Source organism: Rhodnius prolixus, unplaced genomic scaffold (genome assembly GCF_049639745.1).
Source record: "Rhodnius prolixus isolate KJV_2025 unplaced genomic scaffold, Rpr scaffold_4, whole genome shotgun sequence".
Classification (NCBI taxonomy): domain Eukaryota; kingdom Metazoa; phylum Arthropoda; class Insecta; order Hemiptera; family Reduviidae; genus Rhodnius; species Rhodnius prolixus.
The window spans coordinates 23,526,652-23,554,141 of record NW_027411614.1 but is presented as its reverse complement, the minus strand read 5'-3'; the positions used below and the strand labels follow the sequence as shown (position 1 = coordinate 23,554,141).

The 27,490-nt window shown below is 32.2% G+C and overlaps 2 protein-coding genes across 5 annotated transcripts in view; one reads left to right on the top strand and one right to left on the bottom strand.

Moving 5' to 3' along the window:
* Positions 1–1,496: 1,496 nt before the first annotated feature.
* On the top strand, positions 1,497–10,317 carry rec (minichromosome maintenance 8 factor recombination-defective). Of its 2 annotated transcripts, XM_074132501.1 has the most exons (14): positions 2,090–2,423; positions 2,490–2,597; positions 2,666–2,898; positions 2,967–3,081; positions 3,190–3,452; positions 4,432–4,536; positions 4,609–4,761; positions 4,848–5,064; positions 5,137–5,297; positions 5,429–5,641; positions 6,596–6,738; positions 7,502–7,727; positions 8,163–8,324; positions 10,010–10,317. In XM_074132501.1, exons 1-14 carry the CDS (start codon positions 2,357–2,359, stop codon positions 10,205–10,207), a joined length of 2,364 nt encoding a protein of 787 aa, XP_073988602.1. In that variant the 5' UTR covers positions 2,090–2,356; the 3' UTR covers positions 10,208–10,317. The 2 variants fall into 2 exon arrangements, with proteins under 2 accessions (XP_073988603.1, XP_073988602.1); XM_074132502.1 differs by lacking the exon at positions 5,429–5,641 and having other exon boundaries at positions 1,497–2,423.
* A 2,908-nt stretch (positions 10,318–13,225) lies between these two features.
* Positions 13,226–27,490, bottom strand: part of kkv (hyaluronan synthase-like protein kkv) — a 78,051-nt gene continuing 63,786 nt past the window's right edge. For 2 of the 3 annotated variants that reach the window (XM_074132681.1, XM_074132680.1), the window contains exons 3-23: positions 25,997–26,241; positions 25,515–25,808; positions 24,382–24,609; positions 24,074–24,273; positions 23,849–23,996; positions 22,136–22,338; positions 21,874–22,062; positions 21,253–21,517; positions 20,627–20,889; positions 20,142–20,352; positions 19,455–19,655; positions 19,155–19,381; positions 18,598–18,765; positions 18,214–18,519; positions 17,888–18,138; positions 17,665–17,813; positions 17,231–17,394; positions 16,603–16,779; positions 14,408–14,575; positions 13,912–14,167; positions 13,226–13,781 (exon numbers count right to left, since the gene is read on the bottom strand). In XM_074132681.1, the coding sequence (XP_073988782.1) occupies positions 13,486–13,781; positions 13,912–14,167; positions 14,408–14,575; positions 16,603–16,779; positions 17,231–17,394; positions 17,665–17,813; positions 17,888–18,138; positions 18,214–18,519; positions 18,598–18,765; positions 19,155–19,381; positions 19,455–19,655; positions 20,142–20,352; positions 20,627–20,889; positions 21,253–21,517; positions 21,874–22,062; positions 22,136–22,338; positions 23,849–23,996; positions 24,074–24,273; positions 24,382–24,609; positions 25,515–25,808; positions 25,997–26,241 (4,609 nt within the window). In that variant the 3' untranslated portion in view covers positions 13,226–13,485. Of the gene's footprint in view, positions 13,782–13,911; positions 14,168–14,407; positions 14,576–16,273; positions 16,451–16,602; positions 16,780–17,230; positions 17,395–17,664; positions 17,814–17,887; positions 18,139–18,213; positions 18,520–18,597; positions 18,766–19,154; positions 19,382–19,454; positions 19,656–20,141; positions 20,353–20,626; positions 20,890–21,252; positions 21,518–21,873; positions 22,063–22,135; positions 22,339–23,848; positions 23,997–24,073; positions 24,274–24,381; positions 24,610–25,514; positions 25,809–25,996; positions 26,242–27,490 lie in introns of all 3 variants that reach the window. The other variant, XM_074132682.1, reaches the window with a different exon arrangement.

The following is a 27,490-nucleotide window of genomic DNA, read 5'->3' as shown; positions in this document are numbered from 1 at the left end:
AAATTGGAGGAAGATCCGCAAAGAATACTTCAAAGTATTCTCAACTACAGCGGGTTTTAGACAAGTTTAGCCTTGCAATAATAATTAAAGATAGTACAAAGCAGTGAACTGGTCTTATAGAACAATCGCCTAAGTTTGTTTAAATCAAACGAGGAGCTGCAATTTTGTATTAACCATAATTTATTCTACTTATTTTTTTTAACTTTAAAGTGCACTTCTAAATTAATAAATTTTATTGTTCTATGGGTATGCAGCATTAAACAACTTATTTTTTCTGGTGCCTACAATCAGGTTACAATTGCCCATATGATAAGGGCCATATCCTTATTCTCGATAGATTTTTTATTTCTGCCTGTATATATAAATCGTCTGCTATATCAGTTTATTTTAGGAAGCTTTGTAGCCAGTAATTTTCTTTCCTCGGAATTCCAGCTTTTTAAACTTCATTTAGAAGTCGCTTATCCCCCACTGCTGACTACTTATTGTTAGCTCTTACCTGCAATTTTTTGTACTTCTAATTCCTACCGTTCCTCTTACCCTCGAATTTTGAGAGGTATTGTATCCCGATTTTATTTATCTATTGTTCTAAAACGCAAACCTCAACTACATTCTTCAAACAACTTCCCGATGAATTTCTTCACCGAGCATGTTCCCTACCTGGTTAACCAGGATGACTCAGTAACGATACGATACACTGCCATTTTAGTAGCTTTGGTATCCATTCGTTTTTCCTCCTAAATATTTAAAACGAGACCTTCTTAATCTTAGGTCAATTTACTGTCAACCGATTTTTTTTCCTCCTTTAATACCTTCAATAATTTCGATTTACCGATGGTAATATCCATGCTCTTCTTTGTAAGCTTATTTGTGCAAGCATGAAGCTTCTCTTCTGCCGCAATTCTTTATTGCATGATTTAGACCCAGCTTGCTTTAATTTTTTCGTATTTTTATTTTCCATTTTGATGAATAAATTTTTGATGCTTCTTTCCAGCTTTTTAATTTTTAATCCGATAAACATGGAATGATATTTAGGTAGAGAAGATTATTAGAACATGCTTTAAATTTAGTTTTTCTGGTGCTTCCTTTTCATAAAATGATGTTAAAAATGAATGGAAATAATGTCAGCATTGCATCATTCACAACACGTCAGTATAAAAATTACAGTGGTCAAAAAAAGTATACATAAACCGAAGGAATGGCTGCTTCATAATGCCCAGAAACAATTTTTCACCCCTCCACAGTCTCCGGGTATAAACCCTATTGAAAATTTATGGTTTAAAAAAATCCAAATTTAGTATTTGGAGCGGAAAATTCGAAAATTGAAATGTTTTTCCAAGAAAAGAGGTCATGACTAATTTAAAAAAATCATGGGCAGAAATAACATTTCAAGAGACACTAAACCTGGTGGAATCTATGCCAAAGAGGCTTCAGGCAATAATAAATGCAAAGGGATTGCATAAAAAATATTAGGTCTTTAGTTTTGCGTTAGTTATAACATTAAAACTGAGTGTATGAATATTTATTTTGCATACAATGAATTATTTTTCTGATTTTTAATCAATTCTTTACGTTTATAAAAGAAAAAGAGAGCATTTAATTAATTGTTATTTTCTTCAATTTCAGTGCTTAAAATGTAGTCATCCTAGAAACAAAAGCTCAGTAGATAAAGTAAGCAAACTTAGTGTATGAATACTTTTTTTGATCACTGTAGGAATTGCTATGTCACTGGTGGTACTTAAGCGGAAGAAAGTTCTTTAAAATTAATTATCAGATAGTGAAAAACTCGAATATTCTCAATTTTTACGCATATCAAACAAATTTACAGATGCTGCGTTGGATAATGTCAACGATGCTCTCTAAGCCCCTTTAACTTTTTCCAGTTTAGGGCTAAAGAAAGAATTGCAAATGAGATTATATGAAAATTTTGGGCGGAATTAATGAGTAGTTTGAACCAATTTAAACGCCAATTATTTGTCATGAAATTTGGGAAGAGTAAACATTTAATCTAAACTGAACTTGACAGTTGTCGGATTCCACTCAATTTCTAAAGCACAGAGCACTCTCAATATCAAAGAACAAAGAAGAATAAAAGAAGGTTGAAACTATGGTTACGTCTGCTGTGATGGATAAAATCACAGATAATAAGGGAAGGTTACTTGCTTGTTATATGTGCTTGTAAACTGCGCTCTTTTTTAAAATTGTTTCATAGTTAAATGTACGTTTCAAACGTGATCTTTCACGTATTTATCTTATTAATTCAGCCTCATTAGCTTAGCAGGGAGTAATCAATTAATTTTCTACTATTCTTATTTAAAAAAACTTCTGGAGTGTTCTTTATCATAAGTGAACACTTCCTATGGCAACATCTAAACGTGGAGGTAGAGGCAGCTACAGGGGTCGCCCTTGGTTTATGAAAAAGAAGGGTAAGAATAACAATTCATTTTCGAGTTTTTTGTTGAACTATTAAATTAATAATTATTTTCAAATAGTCCCGACAGTTATTAATGAAGAGGATGTTATCTACAATCCAGTTTCAAATGAACCTGATATTGACAGAATACCGTATAAAGGATGGAATCATTATTTTCCTGATGAAGGTAAAAAAAAGTTTTAGTATTAATGGCTTAATATAAGTGAATTTCTTAATTACAACCTTTTTATGCAGTATATGAGTCAATATCACAAACAACATTTAGAACTAGAGTGGCTGAAAACTTCTTCAGCACGATAATAAAATCCTTGAAATTAAGCGAATTGGAGGAACATAAGTATTATAGATTAGATTCGAAAATACTTCTTAACGATGAGGCATTGTTGAAAGAATGGCCATCATTCCCTGATGATATTAGAGACAATCCATCTCACACCATAAATTGCTTAGGATTAGCCCTTCATCAGGTAAATAACTTGTATTTTTAATTATTTACTCATTTGTGTCTCATTAATGATTTAATTTTCCAACGTAGGTAGCATGCAAATTGGATGGTTATGATCCAAATGCAGAGTTCCCAGCCATTAGAATAAGATTAATTAATTTTGAACCAGTTGTGCCACTTAAAGATATTAAAGCTGGCTTATTTGGTGAGCCCTTAGACTGATTGTAATCAGTAATAATAATTTTTCTTGACGAGCTTACTGTTTTAAGTGGAAAATAACAAAAAATAATCAAATATTATTTATTCGTTGCAGGTAAACTTGTAACTGTGAAAGGAACTGTGATACGCGTAGGTCCAGCCAAACTGCTGTGTGTCCGAATGGGATTTGCTTGCACTTCTTGCCGTCGGCCACAAACAGTTATTCAGAAAGACGGCGTTTACTCCTTACCAAAATCATGTATTTCAAACGAATGTAAATCTCGTAATTTTGCTCCTCTGTGCTCTTCTCATCTTACTATCACAAGGAATTTTCAAGTTATAAAAATACAAGAATCTGTTGGAGACAGCGATAATAGGGTATGCATGAACAAGGGAGATATCAAATAAATTTGCTCTTCTATCATGGTTTAGAATTTAAGCTACAACACTAATTTTTTTACTGTGGAAGTAGTAAATGGTAGTTGGACGTTAAGCCCCGCCTGAAAAAATAGGCGATTACTTTACTTGACTTTACTGTGGAAGTAGAAATTTAATAGGATATATAAAAATGGATAACCCAACTTTTTTTTTTGTAAAATGTTCTTTTTTAAATGTTCGAAGGTACCAATCTTAGGTAGAACCCTTGCGCTCCAATTAGAGCTTCGGTTTGAACTTTAGAAAATTTAGCATGGATTGAACAAATGATAGTTTAAACGAAGTGTGGTGGGTCTTTCATCCTCCAAGCGATCATGTTGAAAATATGTTCACGATTTTCCATTGAATAATGCCGGGTTAATTTAATTTCCCCAAGGAAGTTTTGGTAAGTCCATCATCCCATAATCATAAAACGAACAGCAGCTCCAACCTAAAATATTTGGCTAGAACCTTTCCATCTTACCAGAAAGTAATTGCTCGAGTACTTAGGTTAGCGCGATAGTTTTCTACAAAGATCAGTCAACGACAATCACATGACAACCGTCCATAACTTGCTTTTCTTACTACGGTCGCATCTCCGTTATAAAATTTCTAAACTAAAGCCGAGCCGTAAGTTGATTAAGATCTTCTTTCTCTTTCATTTCAAATGTAACGTTTGTAAGTTCAGCTGTTTTTTTTTTTTTTTAAAGTAGGATGTAAAATTAATAATGATCTTTATTAAAATAATTACAAAAATCATAATAGAACAGGCTATTTAAAGAGGGCATACTGCATAAAGGGTGGTTTATTTACTTAGTGTTTAAGGAACTTCTATAGTAGGTACAAGTTTTTTTTTCTTTGTTTTCTTTTGTACACCTCATTGTTATTTCAGATATATCCAATTAATCTTATTCATTTTTTTTTTTTTATAATTAAATTAAAGGTTGATGGAGGAAGAGTGCCAAGAACTATTGAAATTGAATTAACTGACGATTTAGTAGATGTTTGTTGTCCTGGAGACAATGTAACAGTTACAGGAATAGTGAAGGTGAGAAATTCATTAAATTAAAAATGAAATCTCTTGAAAAATGATTATTACTAAGTACTTATTGTACAATAGGTGAACAGTAGTGAAGAAAACCAACGTAAAAAAACAGCAAATTTATTTATACTTTATATAGAAGGTGTATCTATTGTTACAAGTAAAGGTTCAGGAGGAAGATTAGGCCAGAATAATGTAGAATTCTCTTTAAAAGATTATTATGCCATACAGGTACTTTTTTAAAAACAAACACGAACAAGATACATTATTGTACAACTTTTTAATACACTAAATATCTCGCTTTAAAACAATTGCAGGAACTTCATGAAGAACAGGAACTTTTTCGCCTTTTAGTAAATTCTGTATGTCCTACGGTGTACGGACATGAGGCGGTGAAAGCTGGAGTGCTTCTGTCATTAGTTGGTGGCGCTCAGGGTGCTGGCAGAAGACCTAATATTCATGTGCTTATTGTTGGAGATCCTGGATTGGGAAAATCCCATATGTTACATGCGTGTGCATCAGTTGCTCCAAGAGGTAGAATTTTTTACTTTTTGCGGGATAATTTGCAGAGTTTTTTTTATTAACTATTATTATTGTGTTGTGAAGGTGTATATGTATGCGGAAATACAACGTCCTCTTCCGGTTTGACAGTTACTTTAACAAAAGAACAAGGAGGTGACTTTGCATTAGAAGCTGGAGCCCTTGTTCTTGCCAATCATGGGGTATGCTGCATTGATGAATTTGACAAAATGACTTCTCAACATCAGGTATATAATTTTTATTCTTATCAAAATACTATATTAAAATACCTAAAACAAAACAATAAAGAAGAATTTTTTATTAAAAACAATGCTCCTTTAATACTTTGGGTGTGAGTGTGTAAGTTTCTTTTTTTGAGGCTCTTCTAGAAGCTATGGAACAAGAGAGGATGAGTGTAGCCAAGGGAGGAGTAGTTTGTTCTTTGCCAGCACATTCCACTATCATCGCTGCAGCTAATCCGGCTGGTGGTCATTACAATAGAACAAAATCACTCATTGAGAATCTAAGAATGTCTGCACCTCTTCTTTCTAGATTTGATCTCGTCTTCATCTTACTTGATAAGCCGAATGCGGTATGTAAAACATTATTTTCATGTTCACTTTACCATCTGGTCGGAAAATACTCTTGGATAGGAATAGAGGCAAGAAGTTCTTTTGCTCTCTACAGCCCTGCCCAAAAAGAAAAGTGTCTCATAAAAATCTCATTTTCTTGAAGAGAGGATGAAAGGTCTCTATTTTTAATGGCGCATGCACATTCGGAAGATATCTATTTCTAGTAGACGTGTACTTTCTTTCTTCAAAAAGGGAATTTAATTAGCGAGTTCTTGGAGGATCGTAACGATTGTGAGGATATCGTTGTACGATAAACACATTTATTATTCCCAACTGCAATTCTGGAACGAAAACTTAAAACCTTCGGGATGAGATTTGGATTTAGCTTTCTCACTAGAAAACTCTTTTTATACTAGCTCACCCCATACAATTGCATGCAGTTATAACCATACTTGCTCACAGTTTAACAAATGGTGCATTTCTCGGACAATTTCTTCCTAAAGACAAGCAAAGGACCTTGGCGTACTTCAAAGAGTTTATGTTGCCAGTGAATTTGGCTTCATAGCCATCCCTATAACATCTACTTATTCTGTAGTGGAAATCCCACTTGAAGGAGTAATTTTTCGATACATTCTTAGTGTGGAATTATTGACGCTTAATTTAAGCTTTTTCAAGTTTTCTTGATTTTTTACAATGAAAAAAGTGTTGGTTCTTTGAAATTGGAAGAAAATAAAATAATGGTTATTTTATTAATTATTCGGTTTAGAAGGCAGCACATTGAAATATAATTGTTTTGTAAAAACTACTTTTAAGAAAACTGAAGGATAGACTCCTTTTTTTAGTAATCTTAGAACAAATTTACAGCAGATTACAATATTAAAGAACGAAATATTTAATTTAAAGCAGCCTTTAATACGAGTATTGTTCTTCATTCATATTTTGTATTTAACAATGATTAAATTATTCTTTTACAGTACCTGGATAGTCTACTATCAGAACATGTTATGGCTTTACATGCAGGTCCAAAAAAAATGAAAATGTATCTCAGATCTGCACTTTCTTCTTCAGTTAGTTCCGATTTTGAAAATACACAAGAAAGACAAAATATTTCTCTCGTGTAAGTATAATTTTCTTCACTTCTGCATTCTTTTTGGCATACATGTTTTAAGAGTTCCTTGTGATTAGAATGTCTCAAAAACGAATTAGCCCAAAGTCTTGAAATTGCGAACATGTACCAAGAAGCTTTTGGATTAAAGTCAAAGTCCGATTACCAGAAGTCATTGATTGTTTTTCGCGATTTTCACGAATACAGCTCTGTCGATTTATAGATTTTAACTCGTCTTATACACTTATAAATCGTCTTGAACACTTATAAAAGTGTGTGTTTTTATTTTGATCAATATCACTGCATTTTTTACATTTTTTGCCTAGCAGATTAATTTCAAAGATTAATTTCAGAACAATGTGTGTTTCTGTCAGCTATATGCAATTAAGTAAGTTTAAAGCATGATAAAGCTATTTTACTATAATATTTAGATTGTTATGTTTTAAATATTCTTTTCGCAAAACATGTTCACCTCGTGTCTCTAAACCTGTGGTACTACCAGCTAGATATGAACTTTTAATAATAATGCGAAACATTTTTGCACAAAATTATTTTTGGTGAGAGTTCTAGAATTTCGTTTGTTTATATAATGTTGTCTCTTTGGAAAATAAGAGAAGTGCTATGAGACAATACATACAGTTTGGTCACAAATCTTAATCAAAATTTTTTTAATGAAATGTTAATAAATAAAATTGTAATATTGAAGCAAGAGAATATCACATCATTTTTCTTTTGTTTTCCTTCCTGAAATAATACTTTCGTTTTTCTTTTTTAGGGAAAGATTGAAAATCCGGCCAGGAGAGAATATTGATTTAGTACCGCAAGAACTTCTAAGGAAATATATTGCTTATGTTCGAAAATATGTACCTACGCCAAAACTCAGCGAAAAGGCTGGAAAGATACTTCAAAAGTTCTATCTCGAATTGCGAATGCAGCATAGAGATAAAGAGAGTACTCCAGTCACTACTAGACAGCTTGAATCTATGATCAGGCTCACCGAGGTAATTTGGTTTACTCTTTGCTTTTTTGTTTTGTTTTTTTTTCAATTTATTTTCATCTTATTAAGCTGTTTCTCACACATTAATCTTAACAGACAGAACTGGAGGATATGTTCTAATTAGTGGGTACCTATGATAAACATAATAATTCTGACTCTGAAGGTGGGTGGCAATCCGAAACCGGTTAGAATAAAATTTTAGTGACGGTTGAAATACTTACCACTTAATAATGTGCCAAATTAACCCTCTTTACTGTGTGTATTAATGTCATCTAAGTTTAGGATTGGCTCTGATACCGAAAGGCGTATATTTATCATATGCATGCTCCGGTCAAACAATCGCTTATGAACATTTTTCCAAATTCTACAAACGTGGCGCCGATAAAATTTAAAATATGAAAATATAAAGGACTATCAGAAAAGAAAATAATTATTTTAGGCTCGTGCCAAGGTGGAGTTAAGAGAAGAAGCCACAGAAGAAGATGCTAACGATGTGGTAGAGTTGATGAAATTGACTTTAATTGACATTTATGATGATGGTAAAGGAGTTATGGATTTCAAGCGGTCACATAATGGTTCAGGAATGAGCCAAGCCTCTAAGGTAAGCCATATGGAGTATTCTAAGTCATTGTACTTGCTACATACAGTGGCGCCCAAAAGTATTTGCACAAGTGAATTATTTCCTATTTCTAAATGAGTACACGAAATAGGATCCCAAAACTTTTATCATTACAATCTTTAGTTCAAATTATGTACATTTAATAACAAAAAGAGAAAAAACATTAACATGTAAATTAGTATTTCACAAACTAAAAAAAATTGACAGTTCAAAAGTATTTGCACAACAAATTTATTTTGCAAATAAGATGTCAGAATTTTAATTTTAGTACTTAGTATGAAGTTCCTTGGCTTCAATTAAGGCCTGAAGTCTTCTAGGGATTGAATAAACCAAGTTTTTTAAGATTGGAATCAAGTTTTTCCCATTCTTCGAGTAAAACCTCAACCAGACGGTCCTTGTTCTTAATGGCGTGTTTGCGCATCTTCTGCTCCAGAATACTCCACACATTTCAATTAGGTTTCAGTCAGGGGATTGCGGGGAGTGTATGCAGTCTTATGAGAACGTTCTGCAGTAGCCACGCTTTTGTTTTCTTAGCTGAATGTTTTGGATCATTAGCCTTTTGAAAGATTAAGGAGCTTTGTGTGCCCAAATTCTCAGCTCTGCTCTTTAAGTTGTCGCGCAATATACTCACATAGCCATCTGCTGTCATATTGCCATGAATCTGTACCACTTTGCCGACTTCGCTGCACGCCACACATCCCCATACCATAACAAGCACTCTACCATGTTTGACAGTTGGTCTAACATGCAATATTTTCAGTTCTTGATTTGGCCTTTGCCAAGTTTGTTTCTTACCATCGCTTCCAAAAACATTAAACTTGCTTTCATCACTAAGTAGTACATTTACCAAAATTCTATAGGCATGTTTAACAGGTTTTGGCGAATTCGAGCCTCTTCCTCCGGTTGAGTTCTTTATGAATGGTTTGCTCCTAGGAACGCTCCCTTATAAATCAGCTTGATTAAGCACTCTTTTTACAGTAGTAACGCTTACACACTTTTGAGAAGTCGTTTCCACCTTTTCAACCAATTGTCAAGCACTCGATGATGGATTTATTGTTGCCTCATGGATAATGTTCCGACATTCTCTTGCCGTTACAATTTTTGGTCGACCTTTTCTTGGTTTATTTAAGCATTTCCCCATTTCCTCGTATCCTTTAATTACGTACTGCACTGTGGGAAAGCACAATTCAAAATTTTTCCGATTTCCTGGTAGGTTTTCACCATATTTCTTTTAAAAAAAACGATTTTTCTCGGGTTGTGAGAGATAATTCGACTGATTTGATGCCATGCTCTATTAAGACTGGTACATAATATAAACAAATGACAATGGAAAATGAAAAATGACAAATAACAACTTTAAATTAGACTTTTCTAGTGAATATAATTAAAATTAGTCAATATGAACATATTCCTTCTAGGTTGTGCAAATACTTTTGAACGGTCAATTTTTTTTTAGTTTGTGAAATACTAATTTACATGTTAATGTTTTTTCTCTTTTTGTTATTAAATGTACATAATTTGAACTAAAGATTATAATGATAAAAGTTTTGGGATCCTATTTCGTGTACTCATTTAGAAATAGGAAATAATTCACTTGTGCAAATACTTTTGGGCGCCACTGTATTTCTCTAGTATCTTGTAACATTTTAAGAATTATTTTGTTCAAGGGTAAACGATTCATATCAGCGCTGCAAAGACGAGCTCAGCTAGAAAATAAAAACACATTCTATATTGATGAAATGAAAGAATTATGTTCAATAATGAATTTGCAAGTTACCGATTTCACTTCCTTCATTGAGATTTTAAATACTCAGGGATTTATTATTAAAAAGTCTTCAAATCAATACAAATTGTTGACTGTATAACTCGTTTTAAATAAAGATTTTATGGCATTGTTTTAAAAATTGTAGTTTTAAATTTGAAATATGATTTCACATCTTAATTTAAAGTGTATAATTATATAAATATTGATTAATTTCGTTATTTTAAACATATTCCTTTACAAATTTGTTTTACAGTCAATTTTGGCGAGGGATTGGGTTATGCTTCCTAAGTTTGTTACATTTCATTGTAGTGTTTTACAAACCGTATAATTTTGTTATGAATTTATTATATCTCACGGCATTTGTCGTTATAACCTTCAAAATAGTAGCAAAAGAATGTCGTGTGGTGTTCAAACAGACTTCTTTTTTTTTTAATTACTTCTCTTACTAGGTAAGGAAACTGTTGCGCTCATGACAAATTTTCCATTACGTGTTTTCAAAGAAAATATACAGTACTTTTTGAGGTTCCTTGTTTACGAAAAAGTAGTTTTATGAAAAAATATGTAAGTGAGAGAACAAAATATCTCAAATAATAAAAATCATAGAAAGCTGAATTTGGTTCTACCAGGGGAACTGACTAAAGTACCATTTTACTGAAAAGTGAAAGTACCTCTTTCTTTTGAAACATTTTCTAGGGAAATTTCGATAAAGGCCACTTCTGTGAGGGGTTGGATAGGCTTCTTTTAAAGGGCTACTGTTCTGTCTCCCACTTTTTATATAAAAGAGGGTTGAATGTGTTGCTACTAAGTTTCCTAGATAGATGTAATTTTTTTTTTGTTTTTTTTGGCATTGGCTTCCGCCATACAGCCAGCATTGTCTAGGTGCTTATCACTAGAATATCACTCACTCTCCATTCTTACCTACAAATACATTCGCTTCACACATTCATCATTCTACTATATACCGCTATTTACATAAACTACTGCTAATGGATGGAGCAGCACTCTGTGCTCCTGCCATCCTTATAGCTTAACCAAAATTAAAATCACGTAATCCTTCTCTAAGCATTTTCTCCCATTCATTCTAATTCGGCTATAGCTTTTAAATACATTCATATTTCATTGCTAGCTCTGCTATCGACTTAAGCACATAAATGTTGGTGGAGAATATAATGTCTTCGTAGCGAAATGGTGCATCTAAATACCTGTATATGTCGTCAAACATTCGTTTCCTTTCTACCACATAACGTGGACATATCATTATTACATGTTTGAAATCCTCCTCCTCATTGCAATCTACGCAAAGAGGAGAGGACCTTTTGTTGATCCTGTGTAGATACGATCCGCACACCGCGTGGTTCGCTCTCAGCCTGCTTATTGTCGTAACAACCCATTTATTAGTGACAGTTCCCTTAAACCATGGTTGTCTAGGTAACTGATCTGCCATAGTTTTATAGAATCTACCTTTATCACCATTATTGTAATCTGTCTGCCATTTTTTAGTGCTGCTTTTGCAATTATACCCTGTAGATGTAATTTTCACAACTGGAAGTATTATTATACTGAATAGGTTATTCTCCTTTTTTTTTTAGAGATTCATTAAGATAGCTCTAACAATGTTTGTAAAAAACTTTTATCTCATTACACTAGTATTAGTCTGCATCCTTTATTTGAAAATTTTGTTCAGGACAATACGATTAAATGAACTCTTAGGAGAGGAAATGGTATTCTTCCCTCTGAAGTACCATCTCAAGACAATTTATTACTCTGTGTTTTAAAAAGCGGGTTCTTCTTGAAATGTTTCTTGATAAAATTACCTGTTGGTACAAAATTTCAAATATAGGAAAACGACTGAAAGGATTTTTCACTTATCTGAGATAGTTTAAAATACTCAATATTTCCCACTTAGATCATAAATATTATTTGAATGATTTTTCTTGGAAAAATTGTATATCGCTATTGGAGGTGTGTTAAAATGTTCTTTTGAATCAAAAACTTGAAATTGTGAGAAAATCTTGTGCTTTATTACGCCTAAGTTATGTATTTTTTGTTTTCTGTAACTCCTCAATAAGAACAAGGTAGTCGAGTGATAAGAGGCGACGCACGCACAGCGCAAGATGTTTTGTGGTAATGGGTAATGGGTCTAGTAGGCCTTGGATTTTATTTAATGGTTAATATAAGAATTCAATAGTAAAGTATGTGACCACAATCAACAAAACCTAATTTGGTAGTTGGAAAAAAGTAGGCATTACAAGTAAGTGATGGAAGTTACATTATTGCAAATTTTAGACGGAGTTTTTGCAGGAAATATTTGTTTTGAGGCCCCTCAAAATTGGTGTGCGTATGGGCAGCATAACTTGTAAATGAAATTCGAAGTAAGTTCGAATTTGATATTTAGTTTAAGTGCTTTACAGGGGACGCAAAAATATGGTTTATGACGAAATGTCCTAAATTAATTAACAGTTTACAAAATATATTTTAAAAAAAGACTCCTTAGATTTAAACTTAATTTGCTCTTTGAATATGCTGTGCTGTAAAACATTTATTCGTAATATTTTCTAAAAATAAGTCATGGTACGGTAAAGCTTCTTCTATAGTCTCATTTAGTAAATCTGTGGCCTTTAATAGCTGCAAATTGATAGTTTGTTAAAACTTTATTTTCACAACTGCTATTAGTACACATGCTGTACTGCAGATTAGTACACATTTTCTCAAACAATATACATAGCTTGTTGGCTGAGTCAATGATGATTTAAGAGGGTATTTATGGAACCATTGTTTGAAAATTGAGCTCCACTCAAACATGCTGGTTAAGGTTCAGCGTGGGATGCGTATAGGTTTCATCACCTGAATTTTCATTTCATCATTCATCTTCTTTTATTAGGATATTAAAAGTTGGAAAAGAAAGAGTAGGACTCTAGTGTATCTGCCTAAACTATAAGCTACCTCCTCCTCCACTTAGCGGTAGAAAAGAATGGTCTGGATGATGAAATCTATACTGAAATAGAAATGGGCAATGTGTATTTATTCAGTTTCTAATACTAGTAGAATAACAATTAAAAAAATTTATTGCAAAATATCACAATTGTTAAATGCTCGCAATCTTGTTTTTATTATCAAATTCTCATATTATACTTATTCAAAATTTAAAATAGTAGTCAAATAGTCACAATTAATAAAAGTAATTTCACGTAACCTTTGAGCAAGTTTATATTAACTTAACAAAGTCGTTGCGCAAAAAATAAATATAAAATTATATACATAATTTATTGCACTAGCTTAGAACGGACATTGGCAGTATGAATTTAATTCAAACGAAACAAACTCAAGATTACGAAAACATCAGAAAGACAGTTTTTAACTTCCTTCATTCCCCTCCAATCATAAGTGTGCATTCCCATTTAATTCTAATTCAGCCCAGTTTCTTGCTACATTAGTCAATCTTAACGAATTTGTCTCATCATCTCCTGGTTCATAAGCAGGATTATGTCCTTCAAACAGGTCTTTAACGTGTGAACCTGCATTTGATATTCGCTGCCCTCTTGCAATATTATTGTGAGCACCTAATGTTTGCATTTGAGACTTCCTTCTTTCAGCCTGCAAGGAACGTCTTCGAACTTCTAACGCTTCTCTTACTTCTCTTCTCATAGTTAGTTTCCGTCCAAGTACCGGAGTTCCTTAAAAAATAAATTCAAATTAAGGAGGAAATAATGAAAAATATATATCATCGCATTTGCATTCTATAGTTACAAGTGTATATTCACAAAATTTTTGCAAAAATAAATAATTTTTTTAAGAAATTAATACCATGTTCGGCATCCTCCCCATCTTCTATCTTCATTTGTAAGAATCGTTTTCTAAAGGCAACGTCCAGCGTGCCAATAGTTCTGGTCTTTTGTCGCTGTTTTTCAAGATTATAAATAGTACGCCTGCGCCCAACTCTGTCAGCACTGGAACCAGAATCATTGTCATAATCTCCATTGATACCTTTAAGTCGCTGAAGATGCCGGACAATATCCACGGCTTGCTTATCTAGCAAAGTATCTTGAGACATCTCTTCGACCTGGAATTAGTAATTAAGATTAATTTAGTTATTGAGGAAATATAGGAGAAAAATATTGTGTGAAGAATCACACATCTTTTACTGTAATTCTCGAACCTCCGATTCCCAAATTTCCATTCAAGTGGAATCTTGATAAAATTTATTTTTATTAAGTATTTCTTACCAAATGTTATACTAGAAAGTACGATGTTAAAGTAAAAAGAAATAATAATGAATTGGATTTTCAAAACAAATATTTACCTTCTTACTACAACACCAATTCAGTTCTGTTGAAGCCAAAATGTGTGAAATAGTTCCAAAACGGTGGAACAACATGGCAGTAAACTGGATTATGATGATTAATGCAAAAAAGAATACAAATACTAAACCAATAGGCTCCAATTGTAGATACTCCTTTGAAATAAGTACCTAAGAAATAAAGTTATCGACGTGAGGAAGCAGAAATAACAAGTTTATAACATTAATATAGATTTCATGAAGTTAAACACTAGATATATTATGTATGATAAAAAAAGTATGACTTTACTTTTAATATTGAACAAAATAATCTTGCAATAAATTTCTAAGGTAAAAACTGATTTTTGGAATTACTCTATAATAAGATTTAATCTAACTCTTTTCTATATATACAAACTTTTGTTGACAAAAAAAAAAGTGCATTAATAAAACTAATCACCCATGCGTATCCAATAATTATCATACATTATATATAACTTTGTACATTTAAGGCAAATATACATCATCATGTTAAAATAAATTAAAACTAATAAATATTTATACATTATAATATCTACTAATGATGTAGATATTAATTAAAACAATAAATAAATAATATAATTTAAATTAATTCATTGTTATATACACAGTTAGTCACAATAAAAATAAAAAATAAAATCGAACGTGACTGTTCGGATACCAAGCACCAATGTTACTAATGTATTAGCAACATAAAAATATCGCATAAAAATATAATAAATAGAAAATTAATATTATAAATCATTCACTAGCCGAAGTTGTGGCACATTTCTTCTTCTTCCTGAAATTTGTTTTATGGATAAATGAACAATGATAATTGTAGATGAAAAGGGGGGGGAAATAATAGAAATATAATGATAAGAACTGAATGAATATGAAACGGTTAAGAATGATAATGATTTATGAAAATAAAGGTCAATTTAATGTAGAATCGAGAAAAAAAAACAAATAATCTGAGAAAAAGGGTGTATTTAAGAAAAAAATAAAATGAAACTGCCACAGCTGTTTTGATTTTTAGTTTTGGCATTAATGAGTGTTAATTTTGTACAAATCCATGCTTCATTCTCTTGTGCTCTGTGAAATGTAATTGAATTGTGTAGGTATATCAAATTGTTTTGCATTCCCATTATTCATTTTTTTTTTTTCTGTATTTATTTGGAACTGAATATGCAAAATCATTTTTGCTAATGATTTTGTGCAGTTGCAAGAATTGGTGAAAGGAAAGTGGGATTTAAATTGTTTCGATCTCTGTCAGTAGTATTTCGTACACTTTACAAGCAAACGCAATTGGGGAAAATTTGACTTTTTGAGATAGATTAAAAGTTAATTCTTAGTGTTCGCTAATGTAACTGAGCGAAATGGGACTGCATCTTTAATTCGCTTAGACTTTAAATTTGTGCACTAAAAATAAAACCACTAACAATATTTATTTATTATTTTCCGGAAAAAGGAGGTTCAAAACTCATTTTCTCTATTTGGAGATATTGCCGAAGAAGAATTTTTTTGAATGCAGAATACTCGTTTTTCTTGGTATCGTATTTACATATTAGCTTCGTGTTATTGCAGTCATGGTAGTCAGTCAGTTTTCACTTAATTTTCAACGACTAAATGTTAGAGTGTTTTTTTTTAATGAGTACCAGTGAAGAAAAGGGTGTGAATAGCATGTTTTTATTGGTCCATTCTCTTTTTTGTCTATTTTTTTTTCTTTTATCTTTTTAGTTTAATAGGAAGTGTATAGTAAAAGTGAGTTATTGATATCCGCCACATTAGATAGATATTCACATAAACCCCAAATAGATGTTCTTATTTCAGAGCCATGCTCGAGCATCAAACATCAACAACTGTGGATACCTCAGCGGTTTCTTCCACATAAGTAATATTAGTCTTGACCCCGAAAGGCCACTCGACGTGTATGCTGTCCTTATTTAGTTGAAGCAAGAACACGATAAGAACAAATAAAGCGTTCATCATGAAGAAAGCAAAGACTGATTTGTTTCGCAGCTCTATGAGATCTGCGGCGATTCTTGCCTGTAAACAGAAGAAAGTACCAAAGGCAAAAGTTTATAAAAAGACAGTGAGTCTCCGAGGACAAGGGTGGCCAGCCTGGTGGGGAAGACAACGTGAAAAAATAGGTTACGATTGGCTTTGCCCAGTCCTCGGAGCGCACCTTTTCCTCTCACCTCTTGTGTCACCTCATCATAAGTTATATTTGTCTTCACACCAAATGGCCATTTCACATGCAATAGTCCCTTGTTCAGTTGGAGCAAGAAAACGATGAGAACAAATAATGCATTCATCATGAAGAAGGCAAATACCGATGAGTTGCGTAGTTCAATAAGATCCTTTGCTATACGAGCCTAAAACACACAGATCTGTCGAAACGTGTGACACCTTTTGGCGTTCATTGACGATCTTCATCAATCAAAATAACATTTTCATTTTGTCAATTAGTAGTTATACCGTTTCTTTATCGTACTAAACTGAATATACTTCTAATTAATTTAAGCTAAAATAATTTTAAACTTTGTATTGATATTTCTCATATTACAATATAAATGTTCTAATCAATGCGTTAAAATATGCCTTTTTAGTAATATTTATTTAAAATAAAATCAGTTTTTTTTAACTGGCATGAATTTTTTTTTTATATTTGAGATTTTAAATTTTATCATTATCTTTAAAGATTGAATTCAATGCTGAATATTGTTAGAGGGAAATTAGCCTCACGATTATAAAAAAGGAAAAAATACTTAGAAAAATTTAAGTGTTGATTTTCTTGCATGAGATTTTCATAATGAAGCATTTTACCCTTTCATTTTTATCATCATCTATTGGAAACAGGTATTTGTCAAGAAGATCCTTCCAGAATGCAACTTCATTAGCTGACAAGAAGGCTACAGGCCCTTTCTTCAACTCTTTGTCTTCAATCCAAAATGGATTTATGTCGTCATTTCGTTCAACCTTTGGTTCACCTACAAGATGATTATGCTTATCAAATATTTTGTTTTTACATTTAAGAATATTAATGTATTCTAAATTTATATTTTTATAGTTTAGACTGTACTTTTCGAAAAAGAAGTCTTAAGTATTACTAGTAATAATGCCCATTTTTCCTGGCGAGTTTAACGTCCAACTACCGCAGGTCCGAGGATGCGAAAGCACGTATTTTTTATTTTATTTTCATTTTTATAAGAAAAACTTGCCCTCTTTTTTTCGTTAAATTTAATTGGCTAATTTGATACCTGTGGAAACTGTATCGCTGTCATCACTGTGCTGGTCTTCTTCTGCTGGATCTTCTGATAGAGCGGCAAGATTATGGTCTTTGCTACTTGCAGAAGCAGTTCGCTTGCGATTATTATTTGGGTGGTGATGTGAATGTGGATCTATTGTCCTAATTAGTAAATAATATTTTGAGTAAATCTTACTTACAATGTTGTCTAAAATTATAAAATATTTTTATTTTACTTTTCAATTCCTTCCATTCGTTTTTCAAGAACTTCTAAAGACTCGGCTATTCTTACTAGTTGTTGCTTTTCATCAATAGCTTTAGGGTAAGTGCAGAACATACAACGAAATAAACCAGCAAGTGAAAATTCAATTGAGCCTTCTTCGTTATCACCAGGTGCGGGGCCTCCATTCTGAAGAAATCCTAGAAGAGACTTTTGCCTCGCATTTTTCTTTGCTTCTTCTGCTTCTTTCCTTTCTTCTTCCAATTCCTTAAAAATATTTCCTTTACTAAATTGAACACAAAATTTTGAGTTTATTTATAGTATTTTTAATTTTCTGTTTACCTTTTTGGTCTTTTTAGTTTGAACTTCTCGAGTACCCCAGGAAACTACGTTTAAATTTATAATAGAATAAAGGATAAGAAGGAGGTACATGCAAGGGATTGAGAGAAGATATATTGCTCCTGGAACAATACACCAAAATTCTTGAGGATGAAGACAAGCCGCTATAAACATCGAACCCGTCATAGCCATTAAAAATATTGCTGAAGGAGATCCTGCACCGTCCTCACCAAGCTGAAGAGCTGTACCTACGATTACTGCCATCATGATTAAGGCATACGCTGTAGATAGCAATTGGGCTACAAATAACTGAACATAGAACAAATTATTTAAGATTTAAGAAATAATAATAATAATAATTTATGGTGTATATGATCACTTAGTTACCTGAATATTAGCTTTACAAGTGAAGCAAACTAACATAAAGAACATGATGGGAATGATATTGTAATAAAAACTAGTCCAATTGTCAATTTTAAAAGCGGCCACAAAAGCTCCAACCAACATAAGGAATATTGTTCCTGGACCCAGGATCGTGCCACCCATCAACATAAACTAAAATAATATGTTAAACAAATAATAAGAACAAACTAAATCAAATAAATTCTTTTGAGTTATAAAAAACCGCAATACATCAGGTCTAGTTTGAACTACAGTTGCTTTAAACAACTTTTAAATTTAACTTATCGGCTCATAGCCGCGCTAAATTATTTTTTTAATTGACTGTCTGCCGATAAGAAAATAATTTTTATGCATTTCTTTTATCAAAGAAAAATTTATTGTAGTTTTTAAAATATCATTCAACAATTTTAAATTCATGACTTTAATAAGCTAACTCTCGTTAACTAACACAAATAGCAAATTACAAAAATCTAAATTGTTTTATTTGATGAAAACAATTTATAAGTTATAAACTTGGAAATTTTACTAAAGAATTTACATACTTGATACCAAATATAAGGAAGAGAAATATTGTCATTAATCTTTATAGTCGCCTTATAGTCCATAAGAAGATCCATAATATTTGCCATGGTAGAAGGCACCCAACGACGACGTTGATTATAAAACTCATTAAATCCTTCAGGACAATGCGTATAAGCATCACTAGCAGCCGAATATTCAACTCTGTATCCTCTCTGTAGCAGTAACGTGCACAACCAACGATCTTCTCCTATTAAGAAACAAACCATTTTAAAGAAAAGATCTCACGCCATTAATTTTTATATATTTTTATAATGTTTTACCTTGATCATACTGGACGTAATGTCTTGCTTCATTTGATTTGATTGTATACTTCTTCATGACATTATCATCCATCAATGCTTTTCCCCTGAAGAGTGAAAAACAACCAGGACTACAAAGTACACAGCCAATCATATGTTCCGTAGCTTTCTGCAGCCAATGGCCAATAGCGTATTCAAACATTTGATACCACACCATTGGGCCTGGAAGAGAGAGTTTTTCTCAAATATTATGGATATTTAAGGTGCTGACAGCAAAGTTCGGCATGTTGGGAACTTTTATTTCATTAAACGCACTTAGAAAGTTTACTTTTTTAAAATAAACAAATGATAAAAAATATTTTGACTAATATTGTTATCTCATTTGTAGACAAAGTGAGTTTGTTTAGCGAAAGATGGGTTGATTAAATTGAAGGAAAACGTCTGACTGATTGGTTAGTAAGCTGTATTTCTCGGCAACTCAACAAAATTTGGGTCAGCCATGTTTACCGTCTACTAAATCTGATTGCTGTCTTAACCTAGGTGTCTTTTATTAGTTAATACAAGAAATGATTAGTAAATTTGGTTAGCCGACGATAGTCGTTTACTCCGTTAACAATTAATATTTTAATATTTTGCTCAAAATTAAGTTAGGGAGTTGCCTTAACAACTGTAGGATTTGTAGATAACTATAGTAGGTATGCAACGCACCCGATCCTACAGGGTGAATACGTCCGCAAGCTGCTCCAAGATTTCTATTCTTTTTCATCAGATCTATTAATAATCTTACAGCATGAGGTTGGAAATCAATATCACCATCGAGAGTTAAAAGATATGTATTTTCAGCCATAACTTCCTTTCTTTCAACGGATATTGGCAGCTCCATTAGTCTGTGCCCAAGCAAGTAGTACATGTACATCACCTATTAAATACAAAAGGAAAGTCATTAAACATGGAAATTTCTAAGCCCATATTAGTAGCATCTACACTTTCAATCTAACAAGGTAGATCTGATTGTATAGTAGATTAACTTGAAAGAAACCCATCATTTCTTTGATCAATTCTCTAATTAGGCTTTGAAATTTAACATATTTATCTTTTCTTTTAAAAAAATAAAATGAAAAATAAGCAGTTATATTCAACTTGAAAGAAGAAAATATAAAATAGAACGACTATTTCCATAAAAAGAAAATTACCTGGCTCCATCGTTTTCTGTGTCGTATTTTAGATTTGTCTTTAAGATGAGCAATCATTTTGGTCTTTCCCGGCAATGTCCAAACAAGCCTTCCACCATATGGAGTTGGATATTTCACTGGTGGTCTAATTCTTATGTGAGTTTCATGTACATGGCTAGCTGCTTCATCCAACGTAGAAACCAACAATTTTACGAATCTATTCACTTGAGACCAGTCGTCATTTACATCGCTAATTTCATAGGCATCATCAAAGAATATGTGTGCTAAGATAGAGAAAAAAAATCTGATCAGTTCTCAGAACCTATGAAATCTATCGATCTCTAAAAAAGTTCCAAACTAATGAGACAGATTAAAATATATAAAGTACTAAAGTGTATACTAAGTCGAAAGAAAACTCTGTTGGTATCTGACAAGAAAGTCACAGGTAAGCAGGGAAGTATGGTCAATAAAAAAAGGGGCAATATTGGTTAAAACCCGAACATGTAAATATAATACAGAAATTCTATAACAGATTAATCGTACTGACGTTTTAAAGAGGAGCTTAACTACTTCTACTAACACGTAATAAGAGAAAGAAAGAATTATTGTAAAATTTAAAATGATATTAGGATTCTAACTAAACATACTTTCAAATTCATAATAATCTGGATCGACCACTCTTAAATATTTCTGTGCAACTCTTCTTGCACATTGATCTTCATCCATCCTCAGAATAGATTTCAACATTTCCATCATTTCATCTTGCGTTTCGTGCCACATAGTTGCGCAGGCATATATTCTTGTTATACTGTCGGACTTCTTTACAGTTTTTGGAGTAGTACTACTTGCGTCTGTATGTACTGATATTGTTTCATAATACTCATCCGGATCTTTCTCCCTTTCAGCAAGTTCCTACGAAGATAATATATTAAAATATAAGTAATATAACTAGCTTAGAAGGTAAAATAAAATAAAATCGGACGTAAAGCAAACTAACTTGCAGGAACTTTTACTCAATCTTTTTTAAATACTAAAATGCCAAGGAATAATACAACAAATTACAAACTTTTTAAACTTAAGGCAATATAGGTATCCCCGGGAACCTTTAAAATAAATATTTCAAGAAAACTTTTCCTAAAAAAATGAAAGCATTATTCATATTGAAGTTTGGTAAACTGAATTACTTCCTTTTACAGCAATAAAAGAGACCGTTATTAAAAATCATTTAAGTGAAAGAACAATTTTTAATACGAATATTTGAATCTTACTTCAGTTTTAACATCCTTTTCATCATCTTTTCTTCTATTTAACCCTAAGGATTGGTCAATTAACAAGGAATCGTACATAGGAAGTACAAATAATTTTTCAGTCGTTGCTAGACGTTCACATTTAGGAGTCCAAATATGAAGTGTGATCCAAGTCTGAGATAAGAGCCATAACAACCAGATCCAAGCGTGCTGAAATCAATTAAGGAGTAATTAATTTTATGTACTTCAACATATATCTAAGAATCTCCTTGAAGATACTTACCTGTTTCGTTATGAAATCATTTAAAAAATAAACTGGTGGAGATTCTAGGAACAAATAGTCAGGTATGATGTTGTGAAAAAAACATGGATCATCATGCCTTAGACCACAGAGAGCAATTAACAGGGAAATTGTGACTGGAATTGTCAGATTTACTGGAAATGCATAACTGAAACCTTGGATGACGATTTTACAAGCAAACTTTCCTGAAAAATTAAATGAAATTCTTTTTAAGGCAATGGAAAACAGATTTCAAATCAAGAATAATAGTACATTTTATATTTCCAAAGTAGTGAAATTTCCTTCATTTAATGAAGTATCGGTAAGGAAAATTGACAATATTGATAAGTAATATATAAGGCACAATTCTGTCAAAGTTGCGCACACGTAAAAATTTAGTAGGGCAGAATTTTTAGTGACTTTTCAATAAATTGTACAGACACATTTTCTTTAAATAAAATTAAAGATAAAAGTGAGATTTTTGTCATTGTGAACTTTAAATCAGTGTTCAAAAACCTTTTACCAGATTAGTGCTCAAATTATTTTCAATAGGAGAAATAAAAGTAAAAATTTCTTGACGAGTCAAACTAATTCGTCTGAATGGTTTTATATCTATCTATAGGTCAAACCGAATTGTCTGAAATCATAATGAAAAAATTATGATAAAATCGTACATACACACATCGTATGATTATAATTTTATTTACGCAAAGATTCATCAATTTAACCGAATCCCGCACAAATATTCTTAAGGAGAAAAATAAAAAATACTGTAAGTGTAACACAAAAGAAGAAGTAAAAAATATTCGGAAGGAAAGAAATTTTGAGCACGAAACGGCCAACTTTCTCAAGTTAGGCAAATAATATTAGCAATGAATTTATTGTTTATTTGATTGTTAGCCGCCCCTGTTCCTTAGACGCGCAGTTTATTTTCAGGGTTTTAAAATAAAATCCATGCCATTAAAAGGGCTGTTTCCATCCAAAAAGTGAAAGCTTTAATTGCAGATTACGATTCGAAATCTTGTTAGCATGCTTATATAATGAATGTCTTATATTTGTCTAAAAATTAATCTTTTTGATGTGTACGATATTCGGACTAATAATCAACAGTGTTATGGTCACATAATATTAAACGAAAACACACACCCAAAAGTTAATTTTATGCGGCAATAGGAACACTAATAAAGTAATCCACTAAAGTAGCTAGTATTTTTAAATGAGACAAAAATGTGTAGACACACTGAATAAATATTAATGGACTGCCTTTGCACAAAGGCTACCATTTCTACTAACAGTTTCTTCAAAGATTTCTTTTTGTTGATTATTACAACTTTGAACAGCATTAAAAAGCTTTAAAACCATTTTTTTTTAAATAGAAAAATAAAGCTTTTGTCCTTATTCATGATAATAATTATGTTTAAATCCCTAACAATCGAAGGTAAAAGCTTAACATGTTTTTTCTCCTAACATTAATAAAATTAATAACCAAAGTATGTAAATTGACAGCTTACAGCCTAAACTCGATTGAAATCATTAAGCTTCCAAGGAACATTTATCCCATTTTGACCCCCTCCAAAACCAAGAGTAGTAATTTGTTTAAACCTAAATTTAAAGGAACTTTTATTTATATAAATAAGTTGGCTGACTCATTTGGTGTTAAAGCGGTCCATTTAAAAATAGAACCAAAAACAGTAGGCTCACAATAATATTATTTACCAAATATATAACAGAGATATGCTGCTGATATTTGTATGAATAAAACATAAAGAGCTGTGTTGTATTCTGCATCAATATCAATAATCTCTCCAGTTGGTATCACATCGGCTAAATCTGGTAAACTTGTGCCAGCGTAAGTTGGTTTTATCTGGAATTTAGATAATTCCGTTAAATTACAATCAATTGAAAATAATATTAATGTAAAATTAACAAAAAAAAAAAAACCTCTGTAATTCTTATTTTATGCTGAGAAAACCCTTTGCTAAGTAATGTGAAAAAATGATTTACACTTTCTCCTCGATACATTCTAATTAAAAGAGTGAAAATTAAAAAACCACTAATCTTCCAAACAGACATAAATATGTAGGTGAAGTATCTTGTTCTCTTTAAACGTTCTTTTACTTTCCAAAGAGGCCTCATGAAAACTGTGAAAGAAAAAGGAAAAGTAATAATAATATTTTTTGAGTTTGAAAGTAATTTTAAGCCATGATTTATTACTCGGCGTTCACAGTTTTGGGAAATATATCGCTTACCAAATACTGAATGTTTAGAGACATAGTTCTCCCACCAGCCACAAGATAAACAAAATAAAGTAGCTGGAATCAACCATAAATTTGGCCTGTGTGAGCCTTCAAGTATTGGCCAAACTACGAATCCAGTTGCTTGTGAAGCAATTGCTACAACATCCACCATTGCTTTCATGTATACTTCAGTCTTTTCACTTCTGCTGGTACAACCCTTAGTGTTTCTTGAAACGAGACCTGTAAAATAGTTCCATGAAATAAGCTACACAAAAATTAAAGTACTTCAGGCTTTACGGCCAACTACCAAATTAGATGTGGATGTGCAAAACATATTTTAATAAATATACTGATTAAATTACTGCAAAGAGAATTTCCATGAACCTTTGAACTTTTACTAATAGTGTAGGTGATTTTATTTTAGACTCTTTGGCAAGAAGTATATGTCATTAGGGAATAAGTAATACTGGAATCCTTAAGAACATCTATAAAACAGAATTATCTCTTTGAAAATATCAATACAATTAAAATGCAATTATATGAATGCTGATGTTGCTCATAATATTTGCTAGATAGCAATGGTACCCCATATTAGTACTGTCCATCTTGAAAAACTTCTAGATTAAAGAAGATTTAAATCTGATTTGTATCTGTATGTTTCAAACATACCCTCGCAGCTAATGCCACTGATTAAAGTTCTCATTATAACGTTAAAAAAAAATGATTGATGCTACAGGAATTGACCTGGAATCATCTTTCCATCTTTCATGTAAACATGAAAAAGAGTTCGAATCAAAAGTTTAGAAATATATTTCTTATTTAACCCTCTGAAACTCAAAATAAAATGAGTACGATCGCAAAAGAGTCAGTCATAATTAAAACTGTGTTGAAACAGTGTTAATATTCTCTTTAGTGACAAATAAAAATAAGGAGCAGTTAATAAATCTATATTTACAATAGAAATAAATATTGACTGATTCTTGAAAATGTTTTTATTTTGAGCTTTCTCCAGTTTGGAGCTGTGTTCATCCCAGATATTTCGCTAGAAACAACCTGGGAACATTGTATTAAAGTCCAAGTGCAAAATGACACGCTTGCCACGCGTCCACCTGCGGCACACATTAAATAAAATTAGGTTTACTCACTCAGTACTGCGGGAACGAAGCAAACACAATTTGTTAGCATAGCCCCTTTGACTACATCTAGTTCTGGCAAGATGAGCAGCACTAGAGAGGCTAACCCAGCTACATGTAAGGTTTCCATTATAAGAATGAATAAAAAGTCGTTAAACGGTGGCCTTTTCCATGATTTAAATATACATATTCTCAAAGAACGTATAAGAGTGCCAACTTCTGGTACGGCAAAAGCAATCAAAAGACACCAGGTCCAAGCAACTCGCTCTTCCGCCGGCAGGTTCACCACAAATTGTTTATCTCTACCTAAAATAAAATTAAAAATATTTTAAACACTACACAGAGGATTATTTATTACTTCTTTAATTAAAATTCACTTTCGCTTCTCTCATAATTAGAGTAAATTAAAATTACAATTTGAATTTAATTGTAGACTCACTATTAATAACTAAAAAGAATATATAAAAAATTGATCCTAATTATTTTATACTAACCTAGATCTTTGTTACAATAAGGTACTACTCTATCCGGCCTTATCTGCGAGGACATAAAAAATACAGCTCCTTTGGCCACCACGCCTGAAGTTAGCACAATGACAAACGTCACCAAATAGGCTATCACCTTTAGTATCTTCACTGTGAACTCCAAGCATGCCTGGTTTTCCATAGAACCAGAGTCCACCTTGGGTGGTAACACTCTGAACACATCCCATCCTTTTGTTTCTTGTACAGTTCTTGTGCTGAAACATAATTGAAAGACATTTTTTAGTACATGTGCATTTTATTTAACAGACCTTTCGCTTTGTTTACCTTATATCCTCTAACCTCTAAAAGGTAAAATAAAATGCTAAAGCCTAATTATAAACCTAAATTATAGACTGAGAACTATTTGTATTATTTATATTATTATAATAATAATAATAAAAATTATTTTTTTAATTAAGGCGCGTAAACATCTAAGGTTATTGGCGCCCGGAGCTTTTTTCAGTGCACCGCCGGCCTCCGGACAGTGTTCTCTCGTTACAGACTAATATTATTATTTTTTTTTTTATGATTTAAGGTGCGTCAACATCTAAGGTTATTGGCGCCCGGTGCTTTTTTCAATGCACTGCCGGCCTCCAGACAGTGTTCTCTCGTTACAGACAACACTGTCCATCACCGGACAGTGAGCTGTAAGAAGCTCGTAGGAAGAGAAAATCTAAGGGTCAGCAGCTGGATTCGAACCCGGGACCTCCGCGTGGGAGTCCAGTATGCTAACCTAATAGCTAATCCCTTCCCTCGTTACAGACTATTATTATAAAAATAATAATTATAAATAAACTGTAGCTAGTTTTCCTAGGATAACCGAAAAACTATGTTTCGACTTCGCCCCGTACACTCCCGCTCACATACCCTCCTCTGTATTCGTGTACCACATTGATTCTCCCACAACTGGGGATTCATGCCTCCAAGCCTACCGGTCCCAAATACAGACTTTAAAAGGCTTGACGAAATTTTTGTTTGAAGTCATAGTATTTCCTGCTAGATATGATTGATTACATTTTCAACATTCTCATCTGTATTGCACTTATCAACAGTTTCAGAATAGTAATGTAAATATTGTATACTTGAGAAATTCTATCATGGACAATTTGCAGTTCAAATTAAGGATGATATTAGAAACAATTGCAGGCTAATTCTCCAATGCTTTAAAAGCGTAACTTTTTTCAGCCGATGTCTGTACTCTATCTTATGTACATCCGAACAACTTGGAGCAAACAAACTTGAAAAGCTCAAATAATAAATCAATCTAAAATAAAAAAAATCAAGTTGGTTATGCTCACATCTTCAGTTTAATGCTTTTACTGAAAGGTGGAATTCAAATAAAGATGGTCAAAGATGGCTAATGTTTACAAGACTTATTCAACAAATGTTTTTATTCAAATAGTTTTATTCATTTGTTTCTAAGTCTGTCGATAAAATAATGAGCAGAATGAATAGCTATCAGAT

Coding starts and splice junctions, on each gene's coding strand:
- rec (XM_074132501.1), top strand. CDS start 2,357: ATGGCAACATCTAAACGTGGAGGTAGAGGCAGCTACAGGGGTCGCCCT. Junction 4,537..4,608: donor CAGTTACAGGAATAGTGAAG/GTGAGAAATTCA, acceptor ATTGTACAATAG/GTGAACAGTAGTGAAGAAAA. Junction 4,762..4,847: donor AAGATTATTATGCCATACAG/GTACTTTTTTAA, acceptor AAACAATTGCAG/GAACTTCATGAAGAACAGGA.